Below are 18,926 nucleotides of genomic sequence, written 5' to 3'. Positions count from 1 at the left end.
GGAGAAGGCTGCTGGGGGGGTGTGGTTATGAGGAACGGTACGTATGGTGGTCGGTTGAGTAGATAATGAGCTCTGGTTCGCCTTTTCTGCGAACGTGGTCTTTTGTCTGTCTGTCTGTCTGTCTGTATATCTGTCTGTCTTTCTTCATCGTTGGGTTTGAGCTTTACACCTTCCCCAGCAGTAGCACGCACGTATACGTTAAAGCGAACTCTGCGTCTGTCTTGATGGCTGCCGTCAAGGAACCGGCCTTGGAGATGCGAGAGGAGGAAGAGACATCGTCGTCGTCGTCTCGCGATCAGGAGAAGCAGCTTGGGCTCAAGTCTACCTATATTGATGATTCCTCGCTTGCCCACTTGCCGCAGGAGCATCGCGACTATCTCCTCCAGCGCCATGGAACTCTGGCGCTGGACCCTATGCCCTCAATGGATCCCGCTGACCCTTACAACTGGCCCGGCTGGAAGGTGAGCATCATCATCTCCCTGCCCTCGTGCTGAGCAAGCGTATACAAACCCACCGACTAACGCCCGTCCAGAAAACCGCAAACCTCATCCTCGTCGCAGTCCACGCCATGATGACAACCTTCACCGCCGCCGCCATCATCCCAGCCTTCGAGATCATCGCCGAAGACCTCGACGTCTCCCTCGTCAAGGCCTCCTATCTCACCAGCATGCAAATCGCCGTTCTCGGCTTCGGGCCCTTGCTCTGGAAGCCCATCTCCAACCGCTACGGCCGCAGGCCCGTCTGGCTCGTGTCGGTCGCTCTGTCGGGTATCTGCAATGTAGGCTGTGCGGTCAGTCCGAACTATGCGGCGATGGCGGCGTGCCGCTGTCTTGTTGCCTTCTTCATCTGTCCCGCTATTGCGATCGGGTCGGGTGTCGTTGTCGAGACGTTCTTCAAGAAGGACAGAGGCCGGTTCATGGGCGTCTGGACGTGAGTATATACACATACCCACACCATACCCACATCTCTCCCAAGCAGCATCACTAACCCTCTCCCTCCAGCCTCATGGTCACCCTCGGACCCCCCGCCGGCCCCTTCTTCATGGGCTTCGTCGCCGAACACATCGGCTACCGCTGGATATACTGGGTCCTCGCCATCACAAACCTCGTCCAACTCCTCCTCTACATCCCCTTTGGCCCCGAAACCCGCTACATGCGCGTCTCCCACACACCCACAACAACCAAACCCAACCCCAAACCCTCCCCCTTCAAAGCCCAATACCTCTCCATCCTCACCCGCATCGACCCCACCCCCCTCACCGCCCTCGAATTCCTCCACCCCCTATCCCTCGCCGCATACCCCTCCATCCTCATCCCAACCCTCAGCTACACCTTCGTCTTCGGCTTCGCATCCGTCTACCTGACCGTCGAAATCCCCCAAATCTTCATTCCCAAATTCGCCCTCTCGCCCCAGGGCCTCGGCCTGCAGTTTCTCGGCATCGTCGTCGGCAGTGTCGTCGGCGAGCAACTCGCCGGCCCGCTGAGCGATTGGTGGATGAACCGGAACCGGAATAGGGATGGGAGTGAACAAAGCAGTGCGCGGCCGCGGCCTAGGCCCCGGCCCGAACACCGCCTGTACCTCTCGTACCTGGGCTTCCTGCTCGCGATCGTCGGGCTGGTCGTGTTTGGCGTGCGCACGGAGCAGGCGGCAAAGGGCCACTGGAATGTGACGCCCATCGTCGGGATCGCGGTTGCGGCGGCGGGGAACCAGATTGTGACGACGGTGCTGGTGACGTATGCGGTGGATTGCCACGGCGAGCACTCGAGCAGTATCGGGGTGTTTGTCAATGTGGTGCGGAGTACGTGGGGGTTTATTGGGCCGTTTTGGTTTCCGGATATGATTACGAAGTTGGGGGTTGGGGCGAGTGGAGGGCTTATGGCTGGGATTGTGTTTGTTGTGGGTTGGTTGCCTGTGTTGGTGTTGCAGTGGAGGGGTGGGCGGTGGAGGGCGAGGAGGGTGGAGAAGGAGGGATGAGTGGGAATCGGAATTGGGATGTGGATGTGGATGGGTTGTGGACATGGCAGATGTTGGCTACTCAGATCCATCATGGTTTTGTATATTACAAGTATCGCCAGGCGCCATGCCAGCTCCTGAACCATTACTACTCGCGGACCCTTTTTGCTCGTGCTATAGCTCCAACAACCCCTTCTCACTCATAGTTCCAATCTTACACACGTATACATGCTATGCCTCGCCATCCAACCCAACGCCAGGCCAATATCATCTCGCACATCCATCAATCACTCGAAGAAATCCTCCTTGTCAACCCAGATATCCTCCAACTGGCTAAAGTTCTGGAAATGAATAGGGCGATGCAATGCATCATAGAACCTGGCCGGTACATCCATCTTGACAGAAACCCTCTTCTTCTCCAAGTTCGCAAACACAGTTCCCAAGAAGCTAAAATTCCATAGATTGTGGTCAGGCACCATGAAATATCCCTTGATGCGGTCGCTGAGCAGCAGCTGGCACTTAGCGCCGTACTCGGTTGAGAAGCCCTCGGGCGCGTCGGACATCATGTCTTTGTTCAGGGCGCCCCATTTGTAGCCGTCCGTGGTGAGCGACCATGCCGTAAGGGCGACAGAGCCGGGTGTGAAGTTGACTGTCATGGTCACCGTTCTCTTGTCCCAGGCTTTGTGGGCGACCATGAGACGAGCGTGCTGCGTCACATCTGCAGCAGTCATGTACGGGAGCTCGTTGCCACTGATGGTGTGGATGATGCCTAGGGGTTCCAACTGGTTCAGAGCCGGATTCTCGGGAAGCTGCTGAGGTAGCTGCACTTCTTTGGTGCTGCCGACTTGCGGGACGAGCACGATCGTTCGTATCTCCTTGACCTGGTCATTGTCCTTGGGGGAGCTTCCGTAGAGATACCCAGCCACGCGAACACGGAGGTCCGCAATTGCGATGAAGCGCTTCAGGATGTTCTTTGGCATGACATATGTGTAATGATCGTCTTCGCGAATGTCTTCCGACGAGATGTAGATGTGGTTGGCGCGTGTGCGGAGATTGGTGGTTGCGATGGCTCGAGTCCGCCATTCGGTCTTGGAAGCGAATGACTGTTGCTCGTACTGCGACGTTGTCGTAACGACGATGTTCTCTCCGCGCACGTTCTGGGTCTTTGTGGTGACAGCAGTGAGCTGCTGTTGATCGCCCTCCTGCTTCTCAATCTCCATAGCCTGCTGTCTCTGCAACGAAGGGGCGCTAATTTCCATACCAAGGATGATGTCGCGAACCTCACTACTCGTCAGACTGGAAACGTTCACATTGTTCTTCTTTCCGTAGTCATTCAGAATCAGGTCACGGAGGCTCGTCTCGACCTTCATCCAATCCTCATCACTAAGAGAAGGCCAAATATGGTGAGACTCGGTGATGACCTTGTGGTCCGGTCTCAGGATGAGTTTGGTCTTATCCTGATTGACGTGAAGTGCACGGAGAATCAGAATGAGACGAGAGAACGCGGTGTACGAGGATATCGTCTTCAGCCACTCATCGTACAGGTTGAATAGTACCATCTGTGGTCCAGTAGCAGCTAGGATCATGTCGCCGAGCTTCTCGATCTTCATGGCAGCCTGGAATGGTAATTGCAGCTCCGACGCACGAATCGAGATATTGGGGAAGTCCAGCAGATGCACCTCGAGAGGATCCAAAAGACCCTTTCGAGTAACAATCAACTGCTTCGGCTGCTCTTCAACAGGCAAGGAACGAATAAGAGCCGCGACTTCTTCCGCAGTCTTCCATTTCGCTAGTTGACCTAGACGTTTCTGCCCGGCCCAGACTTTTGTGTGGATAATTTTCAGGAACAATTGTCCAGTCCGAGGATTGAAAATGAAGATGGCGCCGTTGATTGGTTTGGTGGTCAAATTGCCCTCGAATGTTTTGTGGATTGTCACTCGATAAACATTGGTGTCATCGATAAAGAGCTGGATGCGGTCGCTGAATAGCTCCGAGTAATTCTGGGAGTTGAGGAACTCCTGGTTACTTTCAGAGGCATACAACTGCAGGGCTTTCCGAATGCGCTCTCGCAGAACGTAGAGTGCAGGGTTTGCCTTCATAATCTTGGCCATTGCCGCTTGCACAAGCTGCTTGAGACCCGGGAACCACTGACCATATGCTGAGTGCACATTATATGCCAGATCAATACCGATCATCAGCCCATGAGGCGATGGATAGATACTCATTTGGTCGGAACTGTAGTCCATGAACTTGGCGTGAATGTACCGCTCGATATCATGAGAGTCGTAATCGCCATATCGGAGTTGCACATCAATCCAGAATTTCGTCGCTGTTACCGGCATGATTTGATCGCGCGTGTCGTGCAGATGTGATGGGTTCGTAACACCCCACTTGTGTGTCGCAAACAAGAGAATATCCGCGCACGAGCTGTTCATCTTGTACGACTTACGAGGATGGATTGTCTCCTTCTGCACGGTCTCGATACCGAGCGCTTCAAGTTCTTGATCGAACACCTGACAAAGATCCATAACAACTGACTCGTGAATTTTCTGCCACAAATGGGCTCGGAAGATCTGAATGAGCGAGATCTTCAATGTCGGAATCTTACCGTGCAAAAAGATTCCCGTGAGATCCAGTTGAACTTGGAAACCGACATAGACATTTGCTCGATTAATGGTGGGTGACCACCAAAGTGTGAAACGACGATTGGGAATTTGATTCAAACCCGAACGCTGCGCGTTCGTGAGCTTCTTGAACTTCATCGACTCTTCGAATCCAGAAGCCTTGATTAGTGTTAGCGGTGAACTTGGCATACAATATTTGAGCCACTTACCTTCTCCCAGAACAGACCCTCCCAGGTAGGGAATGCCGTCCCTTTGAAGAGGGTGTGCTCCAAGATATTCTCCACACCACCAAGAGCTTGAATAACATCGGTTCTGTATGCATTGAGGTTCCACAATTTACCATCATGTCTTTGACTTGTCCACCAGAAGGGATTGCTCTTCATATGCTGGTAAGTCTTGAACTCGGTGCGCACTCTGAAGCCTTTGTCGAAGCTAAGAGTACTTCTATCTTTCTGGAACAGCGTATTGATACGTGGCAGACCGCGGTCCCAGCTGTCCTCCAGGTCCTCCAGAGTAAGCCTACGGTTCTGTTGGACAGCCTCCTGACGCTTTTGTGCATACTCCATCCACACACGTTGAGAATCGATGAACTCGGACTCCCAGGGTATGATGTAGCGGAAGATATTCGGAATCAACGTTTCCTCCTCGGTCTGATGAGACATGCCCTGGCGGTAATGTGTGATACCGGTATCCGTCTGCATAGAAAATCTCTTGTCGCTAGCAGGGATGAGAATGTGGGAGCCGGAGATCATACCGAGACCACCAAGTTCCTTCGGAGTATAGAACACAGCGGGCGGGAAACGAGAAGGCATCTTCGAGTTCAGGCCAATCTTTACTCTGGTCTGAATCTTCGTCTCGCACTTGACTATCGCATCGAGAAGGTTGACCGTTGAGACCGCAGCCTCACGGTAGTAGGTAAACAAGGCAATCAGCGTTGTGTTCCACTTATTGGCGATCTTCGTGAAGGTTGTGGATCCAGAGGACATAAGGATCTGTCGAATTCGATTGTTGAACTTCTGGATGTCTTCCTCGGTCACCTGTAAGAATGCGTGGGCTGTCCTTTCCTTAGTGGTATTATTGACAAGATTCCAAACACTGTCGTGAACCTTGAACTCCTCGTTCAGGTTACGTGACTTGGGCAAGATCCGGACCTCGAATCCAACCATAGAGAATAGCAGGTTCGGATTGTCCCTGCTGTACACACTGGCAAATGTATCTTCCCATTCGATCGTGGTGACTGATCGTGGGAGACGGTTCTTCAAGTCCCAGAAGACAGCACGTCCGAGGTTTACGTCGTGGCGCATCAGGCGCATTCGCGAATCTCGAGGCCAACATTTCTTGTTTCTATAGCCTATCACGTTTTCAAAATTGGGATCTGGCTGTTCCGTCAAGAAACGTTGAATCAGATCCTTCGACTCATCGGCACTGAATCTGAAGAAGATGTAGATCTTATCAATGTAGCGAGTGTAGATGCGGATTGGATGTCTGACTTCGGTAGCCTGATCCCTGAATTGCAAGAAATCGTTCGGGCTGTTCGGCGGGCCAGCTAGATCGCTTGCTCTTTTCAGACCTAGGAGGAGCAGATCGATGATGAGACCGTAGTACTGGAAGACAAAGGCCGAAAACTGTAGACCTCGGATCAAACCATAGCTGTTGACGTGGTTCATGTCTTTGTAGTTGAGCAACACGTTATTCTTTGCAGTGATGTAGTCTGCCAAATTGTGATCCATGATGAGACGAAGCAAGCGATTGAGAAGGGTCAGATCAATCTTCTCATAGACTTTGGACAGTTGAGTCTCAATGAGCACGTTTGTCTCGCCATTTTCGTGTTCCCAAACCTTGTCAAGATTGTTCACTGCTTGAGCCCACTTGTACACCAGAAGCGGTGGAACTTCCGAGTCAGAAGGCTTGATCCATGGTGGGAACAGTTGGCGCTGATCTGCTTGGTACCACAAATACTGATCCAGGTATGCATCTGTGATCTTCTCAATGGGCTCGACGTCATAGACAGGGTTGATTGTGCTATAATTGTCGTTCATATCAATCCCGACTTCCTTGAACGCTCTCTGTGTCAGTAAGAAACGCTTGATTCGTGCCAAGGTCGTGCCAGGCGAGTCATAAGCTTGTTCGATCAAAGCCAACTCCTCTCTCTGGCTTTGGTTGAGTCGTCCCTTAACGGAGTAAGCCTCACGAAGGCGCTCTAGGGCCAGAATCAACATCTTTGTATCGTGCTTGTACGACACTGAAGGGAACGGTATCGGTTGGAACTTTCGCGACTCCAGCCAATGTACTGTTGTCGTGTATATCGCAACAGCTTCCTCTGAGGACACGTACGGGCCATCTTTCATGTAGTTGTGCTGGCGCTCCTGTTCAGCTTTGAGCCACAGTCTGGTAAGTCTCCCTAGATTCTTCTTCGCAACCGTCTTATCGACCGTCGCTCCGCGCCGGATTCTCTCACGATTATAGTGGGCCACTGAAACCCACCAGTCTGCCTTGCTCTTTACATATCTCAGGATAACATTCTCGATTGGTGCCGGTAGGCCAGGGACCTTCCAAGGAATATTACTTTTCCAACATCGCCAAGCTTCCGATAAATGTTGCAAGATCAGATGAATCTTGTTTTGCTTGATGCCTTCGGGCATCATGTCGACGAGGTCCGCCATGACAGACGCACGCAATTCCAAATCGAAGTGAGATTCAACGCGCTGCTTGGTAACCGTCTTCGCAACGCCTTTGCTATGACGACCTTCAAATTGACGAGACAGCAGATTTCCGAGCCATCGTTCAAGCAACGGAATGATACCCCGCATGAAGAACAACCAAACTCTCCAAGCTGGGGCCCAGAATCCACACCCAGGTCCTTTTCCAACCGGTCCACTGTTGAAGCGGTGGTATATGATATGCTTCAGGTCCTTACAAGATCTGATTTGGTGCATAAGCTTGTACTTATACCGGTACATACCCGTAAGCTGACCAACATGATTGAAGGCGTAGAGAATGCCGTCGGCAAGTTGGAATGCATCAATATTGCCCAAACGATACTGCACATTCGCGTCCACGATCAATTTCGTCAATCGAAGAATCTCTCTCATCAGGTGGAAAGCATTGCCAAACCTTGACTTCTTTCGCTCCTTCGTCGTCAACGTCTTAATCGGCTTGAGATTGAAATTGTAATCCAAATGCAGGTAGGTCAGGTTCTTCCTGTGAATGAGTAGATTCAACATATTGTAGCCTTGCCTACAAACTTGAAGGCCGGCTTCCAGCCAGTCTAGTGTCGTCTGTTGGAAGAACTTTGTAGACTTCAGAGTCCGCATGAGGTTCTGCTTGTTCATCGCTTTTGGTGGGCGAGTGTGAAGCTCGTTCAAGACGTAACTTTTAAGCAGTTTCTGGTATGATACACGCGTCTTGACCGGTCCTTCACGAGGCGAATGCTCCAGGTACCATTGCTTGATCAAGGGGACATCTTCGGCACGCACCATATTTCCCGAGCGACGGTCAAATGGATATGGTGCCCACCATAGCATGATGGCATCGGCTGTATCTTCGGTATATTCTGATTCTTCGGACATAAACGGCTCAAGTTCGTTTGGTAGCTCAAACTCATCATCCTCGTTGTTGCCCTTACCAAATACCTCATCTTCGTGGCTCACAGTTAGGTTCTTCGGCGCAACAGAGCGGGACGAGATTGGGTTGATAGCGGGGTCGAAGTAGAAGGCCGGCAAAGCCGGATCGTTTGCTTTGATATAGACGGTTTGCGGGTGAGCATACCAAGCAATCTTGACACTGCGGGGCAGAGAATTATATAGATAAGGAAAGGTTACTCGGTATTCGGTTCGAACTGGTTGACGAAAGATGATACGGTCTATGGCGTTGAACTCCCCAAAATCTTCGTCATTCGGATCGATATCTTTGTACAGAGGCTCAAAGCGCGGCCCACCAGGAATCGCAACGTTCAGTGCTTTCGCGGTGTAGAATGACTTGAGATCAAACATATGATAGTAATTCTTATCGACAACATCACTTAGTAGCTGATGACTTAAGCGGTAGAGTGTGGCCATTTGTCGAATGCTCATGTGCCACTTCCTATAACTTGGGCCATTGGTGTGTTCGCTTTCAGCAAGAGGTCGGTGCTCGTAGAACCAGTCCACGACCTCGGCGTCCTCCTCTCCGTCAAGTTCCATTTGTACCGGCTCTTGTGGATCCGTGATATCTTCTATGTTCTCAGAGAAATTGATTGGTGGTTCTTCATCGTCGAAGGGAGGGAAACGCATGCGTCGGAAGTGTCGTCTGTCCCGCTTCTCGCGTCTCATTGTCACCCACATGCTTGCCCATTGAGCATGAAAGACTGGTTGGATGACCCGAGGTACCTCATTGACGATGGTGAGACATCCATTGACGTGATAAAGCACCTTGACATAGCGCCTGTCCTCCCATGGCATTGGCATATTCTCAAGTAGCTTCAAGACCGCGTGCGGCATGAACTTCAGGGCTCCAAGGTAAGCCCGCTTGTCTTTGTCAAACTTCTTTTGAGACACATCACCTATGTCCTTGAATGCTTTGCGCAGCATTTCTGGTGGTGTGTCGACCTTTGGGAACTCAACAGCCCCAGCCCGTCTCTTCTCACCAAACCTCTGGCGCTGGTACCGTAGCCATTCCTTCTTCTTTTGCGCAAATTTCAGATCGGCAGCGGATTGTGCTGGGGGCAAGCCTGGAGGAGGTGGTGGTGCTCCCACAGCTGGAGGTCCAAAAGAAGGGGGTGGTGGTGGAGGCGCCCAAGCACCGAAGGGCGGAGGGGGCGGTGGTGGTGGCCCAGACATCGTGTTCGTGATATTCGGATTTCAGGTTGTTTCGTCAAGCCGGCGGAGAGGTCGGTTCTGCGTGGCAGCAGATGCGCACCACTCGTGGACAAGTATAAGTCGTCCTTGATAGCACAACGGTGCTCGCGAGGAGGCGATTGAGTCCACGCGGCGGTAGCAGCTCACACCAACTAAACTGCCCACGCAGTAGCTAGATAGTTGTTAAGATGGTTCCAGCCTCTGCGACCCAAAGTTCCACGCGCGAAGAAGAACGATGGTAGAGGTGGAGGTGGAGGTGGTGATGGCGAACGACGGAATCGCGTGTGAAACTTTACCTAGTTGAAGATAATCAAGTCGCGGCGCTTCATTACATAATCCTTGGCAAGCATCTGCAGCCTTGCCAAGGTTATAGAGGGTCCCTGAAAACGATCGGTATTAAAATGTCACTTTGCTTAAAAGTCCCGAATCGATTTCGCAAGTCAATTAGCACGTACAATGCAGAACCACATATCTTTTGTTTGTTCATTACTTGGGACAATTTGTTTCTAATCGCGCTTCATAGCTTTCTCTCCCCTATGCCTCGCTCCTTCATTTCCGTCTGGCAATCGCTCTAAGAGCCGGACAGGGATGATGGCGAGAATACAAATAATGGTGACGATGTCCACAATATGAATCGCCCACCAGTAGTGCTGAATGCCCATGCTACAGTAGTCAAAGGCAAACTCCCATTTGCCAGCTCCCGGATCGTACCATGCACTAAGCAAGCCTGCATAGCCACCAAACTCCCCCATCATGCTTCGGAGTGTGATCTCGCGAAGACCGGGATTGACTTCGCGGATGCCAGGTAAGGACATTGATTCACTCGTGTTCTGCGCGGGCGGATACCGCTCCGCTCGCCATGATTCCTCCCCATAGCGAATGCTATGCCATACGTCGCAACCTTCGTGATCATGTCCGTTTACTATGAGACCGTTTCGGCCCAGGCCATTGCCGGGAGCTCCTTTGTTCCCACTGAGACCGAAGATTCCCTGGAGCACCGATTTGGTTCCATGTTCACTAAGATGGTTTTGTTCTCTTATCCCCCCGCCTTCTTCTGATGGGAAGTAGTCGAAGAATGGCCCGTCAATGCAGACGCCGTCTTCTTTGTGCAGCGGTATATGAGTGAGCAGTAGTGTGGCGGATGTATGATCCTCAACTGGAGCGGATCTGGAACTTATGACATCGTTGATGAACTTGTAAGTGTCTCCTTGTAGCTTCTCCGATAGTACCGGTCCATCGAGGTTCATGGAGTTCAGGACGATTATATGCAGCGACGGTATCTTTTCTGTCGTTTCATTTAGATTCAGGTTCGTTAAAGAGAACTGCGGCAGTTCAAAGCGTATGTCCCAATTAACTTGGCCGAACGCTCTTTCAAACCGATCGACTCTAGTTTCATCCAGATCGCCGGCGTATCTAATTCTCTGTCAGCGCTATGTGACATGTATTCTAGTCACCTGCGGACTTACCCAACATCATGATTGCCCACAATATTGATGAGCCGTTGTTCCCAAAGCACGTCGTCCCCCAGCACCTCCACTCTGCCCGTTGTCTCATTCGGTGAAGTGATGTCTGTTGAAACCTTGAGTCCTCCCTTAAAGACTCTATTCCAAAACCTTTGCGATCGACTTTCATACTCCTCGTCCGTACTCCACTGACTCCCAAGGAGGTCCCCTAGCACGGATATGTGGGATGGGCGCGTCCACCAACGCATGGTGCGATACTGATGTGCGAGGTAGAAGTCGTTGCCGAAGAGATCTATCTGTTTCCGCCATTTCACGAACAGGTCGGGAATGTCGTATTGAAGTATGTCAACCCATGCGCGTGGCTCCTCACTCAAGCCCAACGTGTCGCGCCATATAGAAGGTATGCTGGGAGGTGGCTCGATAGCACCGCCAGGAAGGGAACTGTCTCCTTCGAGCTGCGGGTCACCAAGTGCAAGGAGTCGGAAGGGTGCTATATGTGGTTCTCGTACATAGTGGGCGCATTGCTCGTTCCAGTCGGGCGCGGTCCACGGCTCGGGGAAGTGACATTTGTGGAAGAAAGGGTAAAAGTAAATATACACGGTGCCAATAACAGAAAGAGGAAATAGAACCCGGACGAGCCGGAGTAAAAGTACGGACTTTTGCATCAAGACATTGTGGTGTTGGCGGAAGAGCGACGCGATTCAAGAAAAGAGTGCTGGGTAAACTCAGGGGCGGCCCTCGGTGGGGCGTTCTTGTTCGCGCCCTCAGCCTTGCGTGCCTCAGCCGTAGCCGCCATGATCTCAACAGCGATACGAATGCATAATCACACGGGTTGACATCACGGTATAGCACCTCAGTTGATATCAGCAATATTCGTCAATACGTCATTTCCCGTTCACGTTCCAGTCCGCAGGTTCCAGAGTGTTGGACTAATTGATTTATTTGCTTGATTTGGTTTGGTCTCTTGCTTCTTTATAGCAAAAGTCTACCCCATGTCCGTGACACCAAATGCATGTAGCGCATGCCCGGATAACCTCATAAAGAACATCAACAGGGAAATACCAAAGCTCACATCACCACACCTGAGTTACTGGCAATACGCTGCAAGATAGGTTAGATTGATACAAAGTCATGAGATAGTTTTGACTTACTGGCCACAGCTCGGCAGCTTCCTTTCCTACAGGTCCAGTGATGGCAGATCCCTTCATTTCACCTTTCGGGTTGACAATCTGTCGACATGTCAGCGGTTGTGTTCCCTCGATAGCCGTTCTCTCCAGGTTGCCTCGAGGGTCCTGTGTCCGACTATTTCTTGAGTATCAACTTACCACACCAGCGTTATCTTCGAAGTAGAGGAAGACACCGTCCGCTCTCCTCCACGGCTTGCTTTGCCTGACGATGACTGCGGGCATGACCTTCTTTCGCAATTCGGGCTTTCCCTTCTTGACAGTGGCCATGACCATGTCACCCACACCACCAGCAGGAAGTCTGTTCAAGCGCGCACCGATACCCTTCACGGAGATGATGTACAAGTTGCGGGCACCGGAGTTGTCGCAGCAGTTCATGACGGCACCGCTGTAAAAACATTAGCCGATATTCAACTTTTGAAAAACTTCTATCCGCCTCTTCAGGTATATGGAGTTATGGGACAGGCGAAATCGAGAATCTCGGGGACATACACTGGCAGACCAAGCGTCATCTTGAGCTTGTTACCGGAGGAGGAACCGCGACTGTTTTTAATGTCAGTCTTTTGCCATAGTATTCTCGGTGAGCTCTTGAGAGCTGGGTTGGAGCAACATACCCTCTTTTTGAAGACATTTCTGCGATATATGAGTTAAAATCGTGCCGGAATTGTCGGGGCGCTTCGTCGCTTCGTTGGTAGTCGTCTTGAACGAGTTGAGGTGCGACTCAAAATGGTGCGCGAAGTTTCGCTTAAGCCCACTAGCTTGATAAATACTAGCGTCTTGGCGTTTCCATGTGCTGGTAGGTCGGCTTCACCAAGAATAATATGTACTATATGGTCCAGGTCGCGTTTGAAGATCTCCTGTAATTGAGACTTACGGTATGATTGCGTTGGGTCGATTCTGCATAGTATGAATGACGTTTCTATAATGTCTACAGACATACAAAACCCTCACCAAAGCATCCATCCGACCAGACTCATGAAAGCCTCATCTGTGTCCTCGTCAAGATGTTCTCGACCCATGATCTTTGCTCGCTCTTCATTTGCAAGTTTTCTTAGATCACTCGCATAGTCTGCTCTCCCTAGACGCCCCTCTACTCCAGCAAGAAACCAAAGACTGCGGGCGAGATGGCCCTTCATTTCCGCAGAACCGCAATTCATGTCGATAATCTCGCGATACATCTTCGCCGCGGCGTTTTCCTCTGCTTCATCCTCTAACATCCTCGCCAGGATGAAGAGCGAATCTGCGACACGGGGTCCTTTAGAACTGAATATGCCTCGGCGCATCTCAATTGACCTCAACACTAGTTGTCGTGCCTCGTCTTTCTGGCCCAGAGCGAATTTGATACGTGCATAAAGAACGATGTCCCCGGCATGTTTTGGATATTGGGAGTACTTAATCTCCTTTCCAGTCTTACCCTGGAGTCTCCAACACAGATTTAACGCATCCAATGCTTCCTCTGGTTCGTGGCCGCGTAGGTACGCGAGTGCGAAGATGGCCTGTGTGCGGCTCGAAGTTCGACCGTTTTGTGCTTGGTTGATCTCGTCTGATCGTTCGAGATATGCGCGAGCTCTGAGTACGTCGCCGATTTCTGCGCAGCTGCATGCCAGTGAATCTAAGACTTCGCCGACGGCGATGGACTCGGGCCCATCGAGAAGCTCTGTTACTTCATATGCTCTCTGGTATGCTGCAAGGGCGGCTCTGGGCTGTGCGATGTCGAGGGCAATGTGACCTAGTAAGCGGTACACATGGGCGTACACTCGACTCTCAGGGTCAATACCCAAGTGCAGGCCATATTCAAAGAACGTCTTGGCAGTCAGGGGCTGCTCACTCTCCCACAAGTATCTACACTTGAGCGTAAGTATCCTGGGAGTTGAGCTGTTACTGGAGGCTAGTTGACTTACGTGCCAATACGGAATACAAGCTCTGCAAAGGCTTCTGTGTTCGTCGCTTCCAAGCCATACTGTTCCTGCAGTACCATGAGCGAGGAAACGTGTGCAACAACAGCACTACAGGTCTCCCATGACTGGAATCCATGGCCTTGTTGATCTACTCTGCTGTCCCAAGTGTTCGGGAATGCGTTAGACAGCATTTGGATCGTGGTATTGAAATACACTGTGCGCTCTTCTTCTGGCACTCGTACTGAAGAGACAATCTTGACAAGACGATTCATGGAGATTGACTTCGCTGAGGTCAGTCTGTCGACAAGGGACGCCTTGGTGATCAACTCTGAGACGGCATCGCCGAAGCTGCGACGTATGTCAGTGAAACTTTTACACACATTCAGAAGCGAGCTTACGCGAAGTCATCACTCAAGAACTCAAACCGCGGATCAGTAATTTGATTTTGGGGGTTCGTCAAAAACCGTTCTGGAATTGCGTTGGGATCGAAAAAGGAGAGAAGGCTGAGTAGTGTCTTTGCGTTGGTAGATAGGGACTGCATTGACGAGTCCCATACAGTATACAGAGTATGATCGTAATCGACCTGAGTCTGAGAGCTGGCAAGGATCCTTTCTGCGTGCTTCTTGAACAAATCTAGAAACTCTTCGTAGGTGGAGCCACGGTCCTGTATGAAGGAACTCATGTGGACTATCGCTAGAGGTAGTCCGCCGATTGACTGGCAGATCTCAATCGCAGCTTGCTTCTCGCTCTCTTCAAGAGCTTGAATGCCAGTCAATTCATTCAACACCTTTACTGCTGTACTCGTCTCGAATGACTTCAGGTGCAATACACACCTGGCTCGTCCCGATGCGACTGCCGGCGAGCGAGTCGTTATAATGAAAGATCCATTCCCAGCCCATGGCCAGACCTGACTCAGTATCTGCACGTCCTCAAGATTATCAAAGACGAGCAGAACCCTCCTTCCGGCGGTGCTAAGCCAGTCTCGAACCTTCTGAACAGCCTGTAGATCGTCCTCGCTGCCGTCTTTCATCAGACCTAGCTTCGCAGCGAACATGGCGAGTGCCCGGACAAGTATGGCCTGTGTATCGGCAGGTATCCAAGCTACCGCGTCATACGACTCCATCATCGTATTTGCATACTGCAGAGCAAGTTGTGTTTTGCCAACTCCGCCGAGGCCGCAAATCGAAAGCACTTTGAGATCATCGCTCTGTGGCGTTGGATCAAGGACGGTCTTGATCTCGTCGAGTTCCGCTTCCCTGCCATAGAACTTGAGGTTCCGACCGTACGGAATCATATAGCAAGGCAAGTTGTCCGGGAGAACGAGGTTTTGGCGGTTTGCTGAAGCGGTCGCTTCTGCGTTATGCGTTTTTCTGAAAAGCTGCATCGTGTCGACTAAGTTTGTCGACTTTGCGGGATGGCGATCTGATTCGGGATCGACGCGACACGTTGTTGTACTGCTCGGCACTCTAGCTTCTTTCCAGATACGGAAGGGTTAGTATCGTACCATTCAATATCACTTTAATGGTGTTGCAAGAGCCACAACCAGCGCGTTCGCGATAATGACAATGCTTCAAGAACCTTGGTGGAAGGCGCTACGAGATATGCGCGGTCGTCAATTCATACTCGTAATTACCAGTCAATACATCGCCATGATCTTCAAAGCAGTCACCCAAAGGAAGCTCCAAACAAGACCAGTCAATTAACAAACTTAACCAACAAACCAGACAACGTGCAATACCCTCAAACGTAACTCCTTCCACGTGCGGCGTAGACAAAAAACACACTCCGTGCCAGCCCAACCCCACTCCAGCCCCGAACCTTAAAACCATCTAATATCCCATTTCCACAACCCTCAACTCCGACGGCGCCCTCCCACAGTCTAGACCCCCTCACATCATCCACACACACAATACCCTCCACAACCCCCTATCCCAAAACCCCCTATAACAACCCTCTCACCCTCACCCTTCCATCATCCATCGCACCGAAAAACAATAACTCCCTCCTTCGCAAATCCCACACCTCACTATCAAAACCACAATATCCCCAAAAGTGGGCCTAATAAAACACATCGTCCTCTTCAAGTTCAAGCCTACCGCTAGCCCAGAAGCAGTGCAGGATGTAAGTACTGTATACATTGATCCCGCCTTGCACCAAAACATACACACACACACACACACACAACCAACCAACCTCTAACCCCACCCTCGGCCCCTAGATAGTAACAAACATGCTCGCCCTCCAACACACCTGCAAAGACCCCGCGGGCGCAGGCAACAAGCCGTACATCACCGAGATGCACGGCGGGCGGGACAATTCGCAGGAGGGGGCTGCTGTGAGTACCTTGTCCCCCCTTATCCCCTTTTCCTATCCCCTCATCCCCCTTTCCTACCCCTTTCTTGCCCTCTTCCACACACATACTAACACCCCCAACTAACTAACCAACTAACCCCAACCCCACCAGGCCGGCATGACACACGCCTTCATCGTCGGGTTCGAGAGCCTGGCAGACCGGGACTACTACGTGAATGCGGACCCGGTGCATGCGGCGTTCAAGGCGCGGGCCGGGGAGGTGGTGGAGCGGGTGCTTGTTGTTGACTATACGGTTGGGGAGTTTTGAGATTTTAACTCTGGGGGAGGGGGGGGGAGGAGTTTGTCTGTCTTTATTTATCTATTTTGGTTTTGATTTATTGGGTTTGTTTGGGCGGGTTTGTTTGGGCGGGTAGGTGGGGTAAGGGGAGAATGGGTTTGGTGTTGGCTATGTGCATGTGTGGATAGGATAGGGGGAGCACGATTGCTTAGACTGCGGCAGACGGCAGAAACTGGTTTAAAGCAGCTACGTGTGGGAAGAAGAAGAAGAAGAAACAGTGGAAGCGGTTACTTCTCGTCACGTGCTATCGAGTTTATTAACCTTGGGGCGAACTGCAATACAGGACAGGGTATACAATCTCTGTCTTCCAGATGATTTTCTCTACGTATGTTTTGAGACCAACCTATTCATGTTTAACCAAGAAGATCACCAAAGGCTCCAGCCTGTTGCGTCGGTTTGGCGTTTGACGAAGCAGCACCGCCCTGCTGTGAGGAGGCAGGCGCCCCCCAAATACCCGCGCTTGCTTTTTGTTTTTGCATGTCGGCTATGGACATGCCTTTCTGCGACGGAGTGCCAGCCTTTTTCAGATTGGATCCAGCGAGCAGAGAACCGAAAGGATCTGCTCCAGCAGACGACTTTGATGCTGCAGGCTTCTGCGCGCCTGGTGACATCAGGGAAGGCGTGCTGGTCCCAGACGCCGGCTGATTGTTTGCGACTGGGACAGAGGTAAAGTAGTTTGGCTGCGAGGCTTGGTAGCCGGTCGGCCGCTGTGTTTGACCTGGCGCAGGAGATATCGATGAGAACATGTCATTCAAGCTGGCCCCTTGAGCTCCTGATCGTGGCTGTGGAGCAGCGAATTGTGTGGCAGAGCTGGTGGTAGATGTTGTTGAAGGGGCTGGTATGCTAAACGCCTGCTTGGCTTGAACTTGCGGTGGCTGAGAGGGCGCTGGAGCGGCAGACTGGAAATCGTCAAAGTCTTCGTCGTCGTCGTCAGCCAAGCCGTTTCCGGCGGGTGTTGCTTGCATGCCGCTGGGTGCAGACGGAGCGGCAGGCTCGTCGAACGAAAATAGATCGACTTCAGGGGCTTTTGGTTTCGGTGGGTCTGGCTTTTTGGGCTCTTTCGCGGTTGATGCCTCAGCACCCGTCCTACTCCGACCAGCAGTAGTTGCCGCTCCATCATCGCCTTCGTCGTACTCTTCAAAGCGATCTCGCCGGGCCTGTGTGTCTTGAAAGCCAGATGTGTTGCCTCCAAATCCACCACCGTCGCCGTATACACCGCCACTATAGCCGCCATAGCCACCTGCATCTTCACTTCCATAACCTCCATATCGACTGCTGCTAGACATTCCTCCTCCTAATCCCATACCTCCTTCGACGCCACCATACTTGTTCCTAGTTGCTCTTGCTTTCTTCCGCTCTTGTCTAATCCTGTCAACGTCGCTTAGAAGCTCAGCCAACTCTTTTGCTCGGTTTCGAACATTGATACCCTGGTCCTTTCCATTCTGGTCGATGTAATGAAATTGTCGCAGCATTTTGAGGAGAGAAATATGAGACCGCGCGTCGTCAATCACCCGTTCCGAACCATTCTTGATGAGGAACTCGAGCAGTTGCTGGGCCTAGCAAGTTATAAGCAATGTTTTCATGAGCATGAGGGCCGGCATACTTTGTATATTTGTCTCCACTCCTCCGCCGCTTTCTCAGTAAATCGCTTGTAGATCATGGGCATGATCTCGTTCAATAATTGGCTGGACAGGCTTTAGACTGCGTTGCTGACTGTAGTTGTGCAACGACATACTAGTTGAAAGTAGCATTGGCAATCTCTTGCATGAGTGTAGAGGAGGCACCCCAAGGTTCGTTATTAGTGGCTTCGCGAACCTACAATGTATGGTTAGCAGGGCTCTTCGATCTTTTCTGTTCGAGATGTTGGACCTACCTTGGCTTCCATCTCTGTGAAGTTCATAACGGCTTGACGGAATCAACAAATGTTCAATTCTCCCCTGGCTCCTGTGTAAACCTACCATTCTGGACCTTACGGACGCCCGCCTTGATGTCGTAGAGCGAGAGATTGCTCACTTGGTCTTTGAGACTTGCGAAATCCATGGCGCCAAATGGCCCTGAGGCGTGGACAGTTTCTTGTGGGAGTGGTGTTGCTGGTATGGTTTTAATGCGTGCTGACCTGTCTACATTCTATATTGGCAGCCCCGGTCCCGGCGCCGGCCTCCAGCTTCCATGCCTGAGGTGGCAGCTTAGTCATGGTCGAGTGTGGTCACGTGAAAGAGCCGAGAACAGTTTGGGGCAGACCACTCCAATGATCAAGATTGACCTTAAGGTATACGAATCTGGATGTAATTGAATTTTCTACTGCTTCTAGCTATAATA

The 18,926-nt window shown here is 51.4% G+C and overlaps 7 protein-coding genes across 7 annotated transcripts; 2 read left to right on the top strand and 5 right to left on the bottom strand.

Annotated features, from left to right (window-relative positions):
• Positions 1 to 254: 254 nt before the first annotated feature.
• On the top strand, positions 255 to 1,974 carry EJ05DRAFT_494003 (MFS multidrug transporter; the record flags this gene model as incomplete). The annotated part of the gene is made up of 3 exons (XM_033746158.1): positions 255 to 461; positions 533 to 930; positions 1,002 to 1,974. 3 exons carry the CDS (start codon positions 255 to 257, stop codon positions 1,972 to 1,974), a joined length of 1,578 nt encoding a protein of 525 aa, XP_033597940.1.
• A 133-nt stretch (positions 1,975 to 2,107) lies between these two features.
• On the bottom strand, positions 2,108 to 9,479 carry EJ05DRAFT_103122 (pre-mRNA-processing-splicing factor 8). The gene is made up of 2 exons (XM_033738951.1): positions 4,787 to 9,479; positions 2,108 to 4,736 (listed from the first exon to the last, which is right to left on the bottom strand). The coding sequence occupies exons 1-2, from the start codon at positions 9,392 to 9,394 to the stop codon at positions 2,241 to 2,243; spliced, it is 7,104 nt and encodes a 2,367-aa protein (XP_033597939.1). The 5' UTR covers positions 9,395 to 9,479; the 3' UTR covers positions 2,108 to 2,240.
• Positions 9,480 to 9,918: 439 nt separating this feature from the next.
• EJ05DRAFT_502946 (uncharacterized protein) lies at positions 9,919 to 11,540 on the bottom strand (the record flags this gene model as incomplete). The annotated part of the gene is made up of 2 exons (XM_033747339.1): positions 9,919 to 10,825; positions 10,879 to 11,540. 2 exons carry the CDS (start codon positions 11,538 to 11,540, stop codon positions 9,919 to 9,921), a joined length of 1,569 nt encoding a protein of 522 aa, XP_033597938.1.
• Positions 11,541 to 11,741: 201 nt separating this feature from the next.
• Positions 11,742 to 12,848, bottom strand: EJ05DRAFT_103015 (ribosomal protein L14b/L23e). Its single transcript, XM_033738950.1, has 5 exons — positions 12,674 to 12,848; positions 12,552 to 12,602; positions 12,201 to 12,447; positions 12,027 to 12,104; positions 11,742 to 11,976 (listed from the first exon to the last, which is right to left on the bottom strand). The coding sequence occupies exons 1-5, from the start codon at positions 12,688 to 12,690 to the stop codon at positions 11,944 to 11,946; spliced, it is 426 nt and encodes a 141-aa protein (XP_033597937.1). The 5' UTR covers positions 12,691 to 12,848; the 3' UTR covers positions 11,742 to 11,943.
• Positions 12,849 to 13,006: 158 nt separating this feature from the next.
• Positions 13,007 to 15,341, bottom strand: EJ05DRAFT_502944 (uncharacterized protein; the record flags this gene model as incomplete). The annotated part of the gene is made up of 3 exons (XM_033747338.1): positions 13,007 to 13,901; positions 13,961 to 14,305; positions 14,356 to 15,341. The coding sequence occupies 3 exons, from the start codon at positions 15,339 to 15,341 to the stop codon at positions 13,007 to 13,009; spliced, it is 2,226 nt and encodes a 741-aa protein (XP_033597936.1).
• A 452-nt stretch (positions 15,342 to 15,793) lies between these two features.
• On the top strand, positions 15,794 to 16,578 carry EJ05DRAFT_478482 (uncharacterized protein; the record flags this gene model as incomplete). Its single annotated transcript, XM_033744467.1, has 3 exons — positions 15,794 to 16,078; positions 16,176 to 16,292; positions 16,422 to 16,578. Exons 2-3 carry the CDS (start codon positions 16,188 to 16,190, stop codon positions 16,575 to 16,577), a joined length of 261 nt encoding a protein of 86 aa, XP_033597935.1. The 5' UTR covers positions 15,794 to 16,078; positions 16,176 to 16,187.
• A 191-nt stretch (positions 16,579 to 16,769) lies between these two features.
• Positions 16,770 to 18,897, bottom strand: EJ05DRAFT_540211 (ENTH-domain-containing protein). Its single transcript, XM_033749583.1, has 5 exons — positions 18,566 to 18,897; positions 18,481 to 18,512; positions 18,343 to 18,422; positions 18,211 to 18,292; positions 16,770 to 18,163 (listed from the first exon to the last, which is right to left on the bottom strand). Exons 1-5 carry the CDS (start codon positions 18,645 to 18,647, stop codon positions 16,961 to 16,963), a joined length of 1,479 nt encoding a protein of 492 aa, XP_033597934.1. The 5' UTR covers positions 18,648 to 18,897; the 3' UTR covers positions 16,770 to 16,960.
• Between the last annotated feature and the right edge of the window lie 29 nt (positions 18,898 to 18,926).

Source organism: Pseudovirgaria hyperparasitica (assembly GCF_010093815.1).
Source record: "Pseudovirgaria hyperparasitica strain CBS 121739 unplaced genomic scaffold EJ05scaffold_13, whole genome shotgun sequence".
Taxonomy (NCBI): Eukaryota; Fungi; Ascomycota; class Dothideomycetes; order Acrospermales; family Acrospermaceae; genus Pseudovirgaria; species Pseudovirgaria hyperparasitica.
Note: the sequence above shows the minus strand (reverse complement) of the source record. Positions and strands in the feature narration are given on the sequence as shown.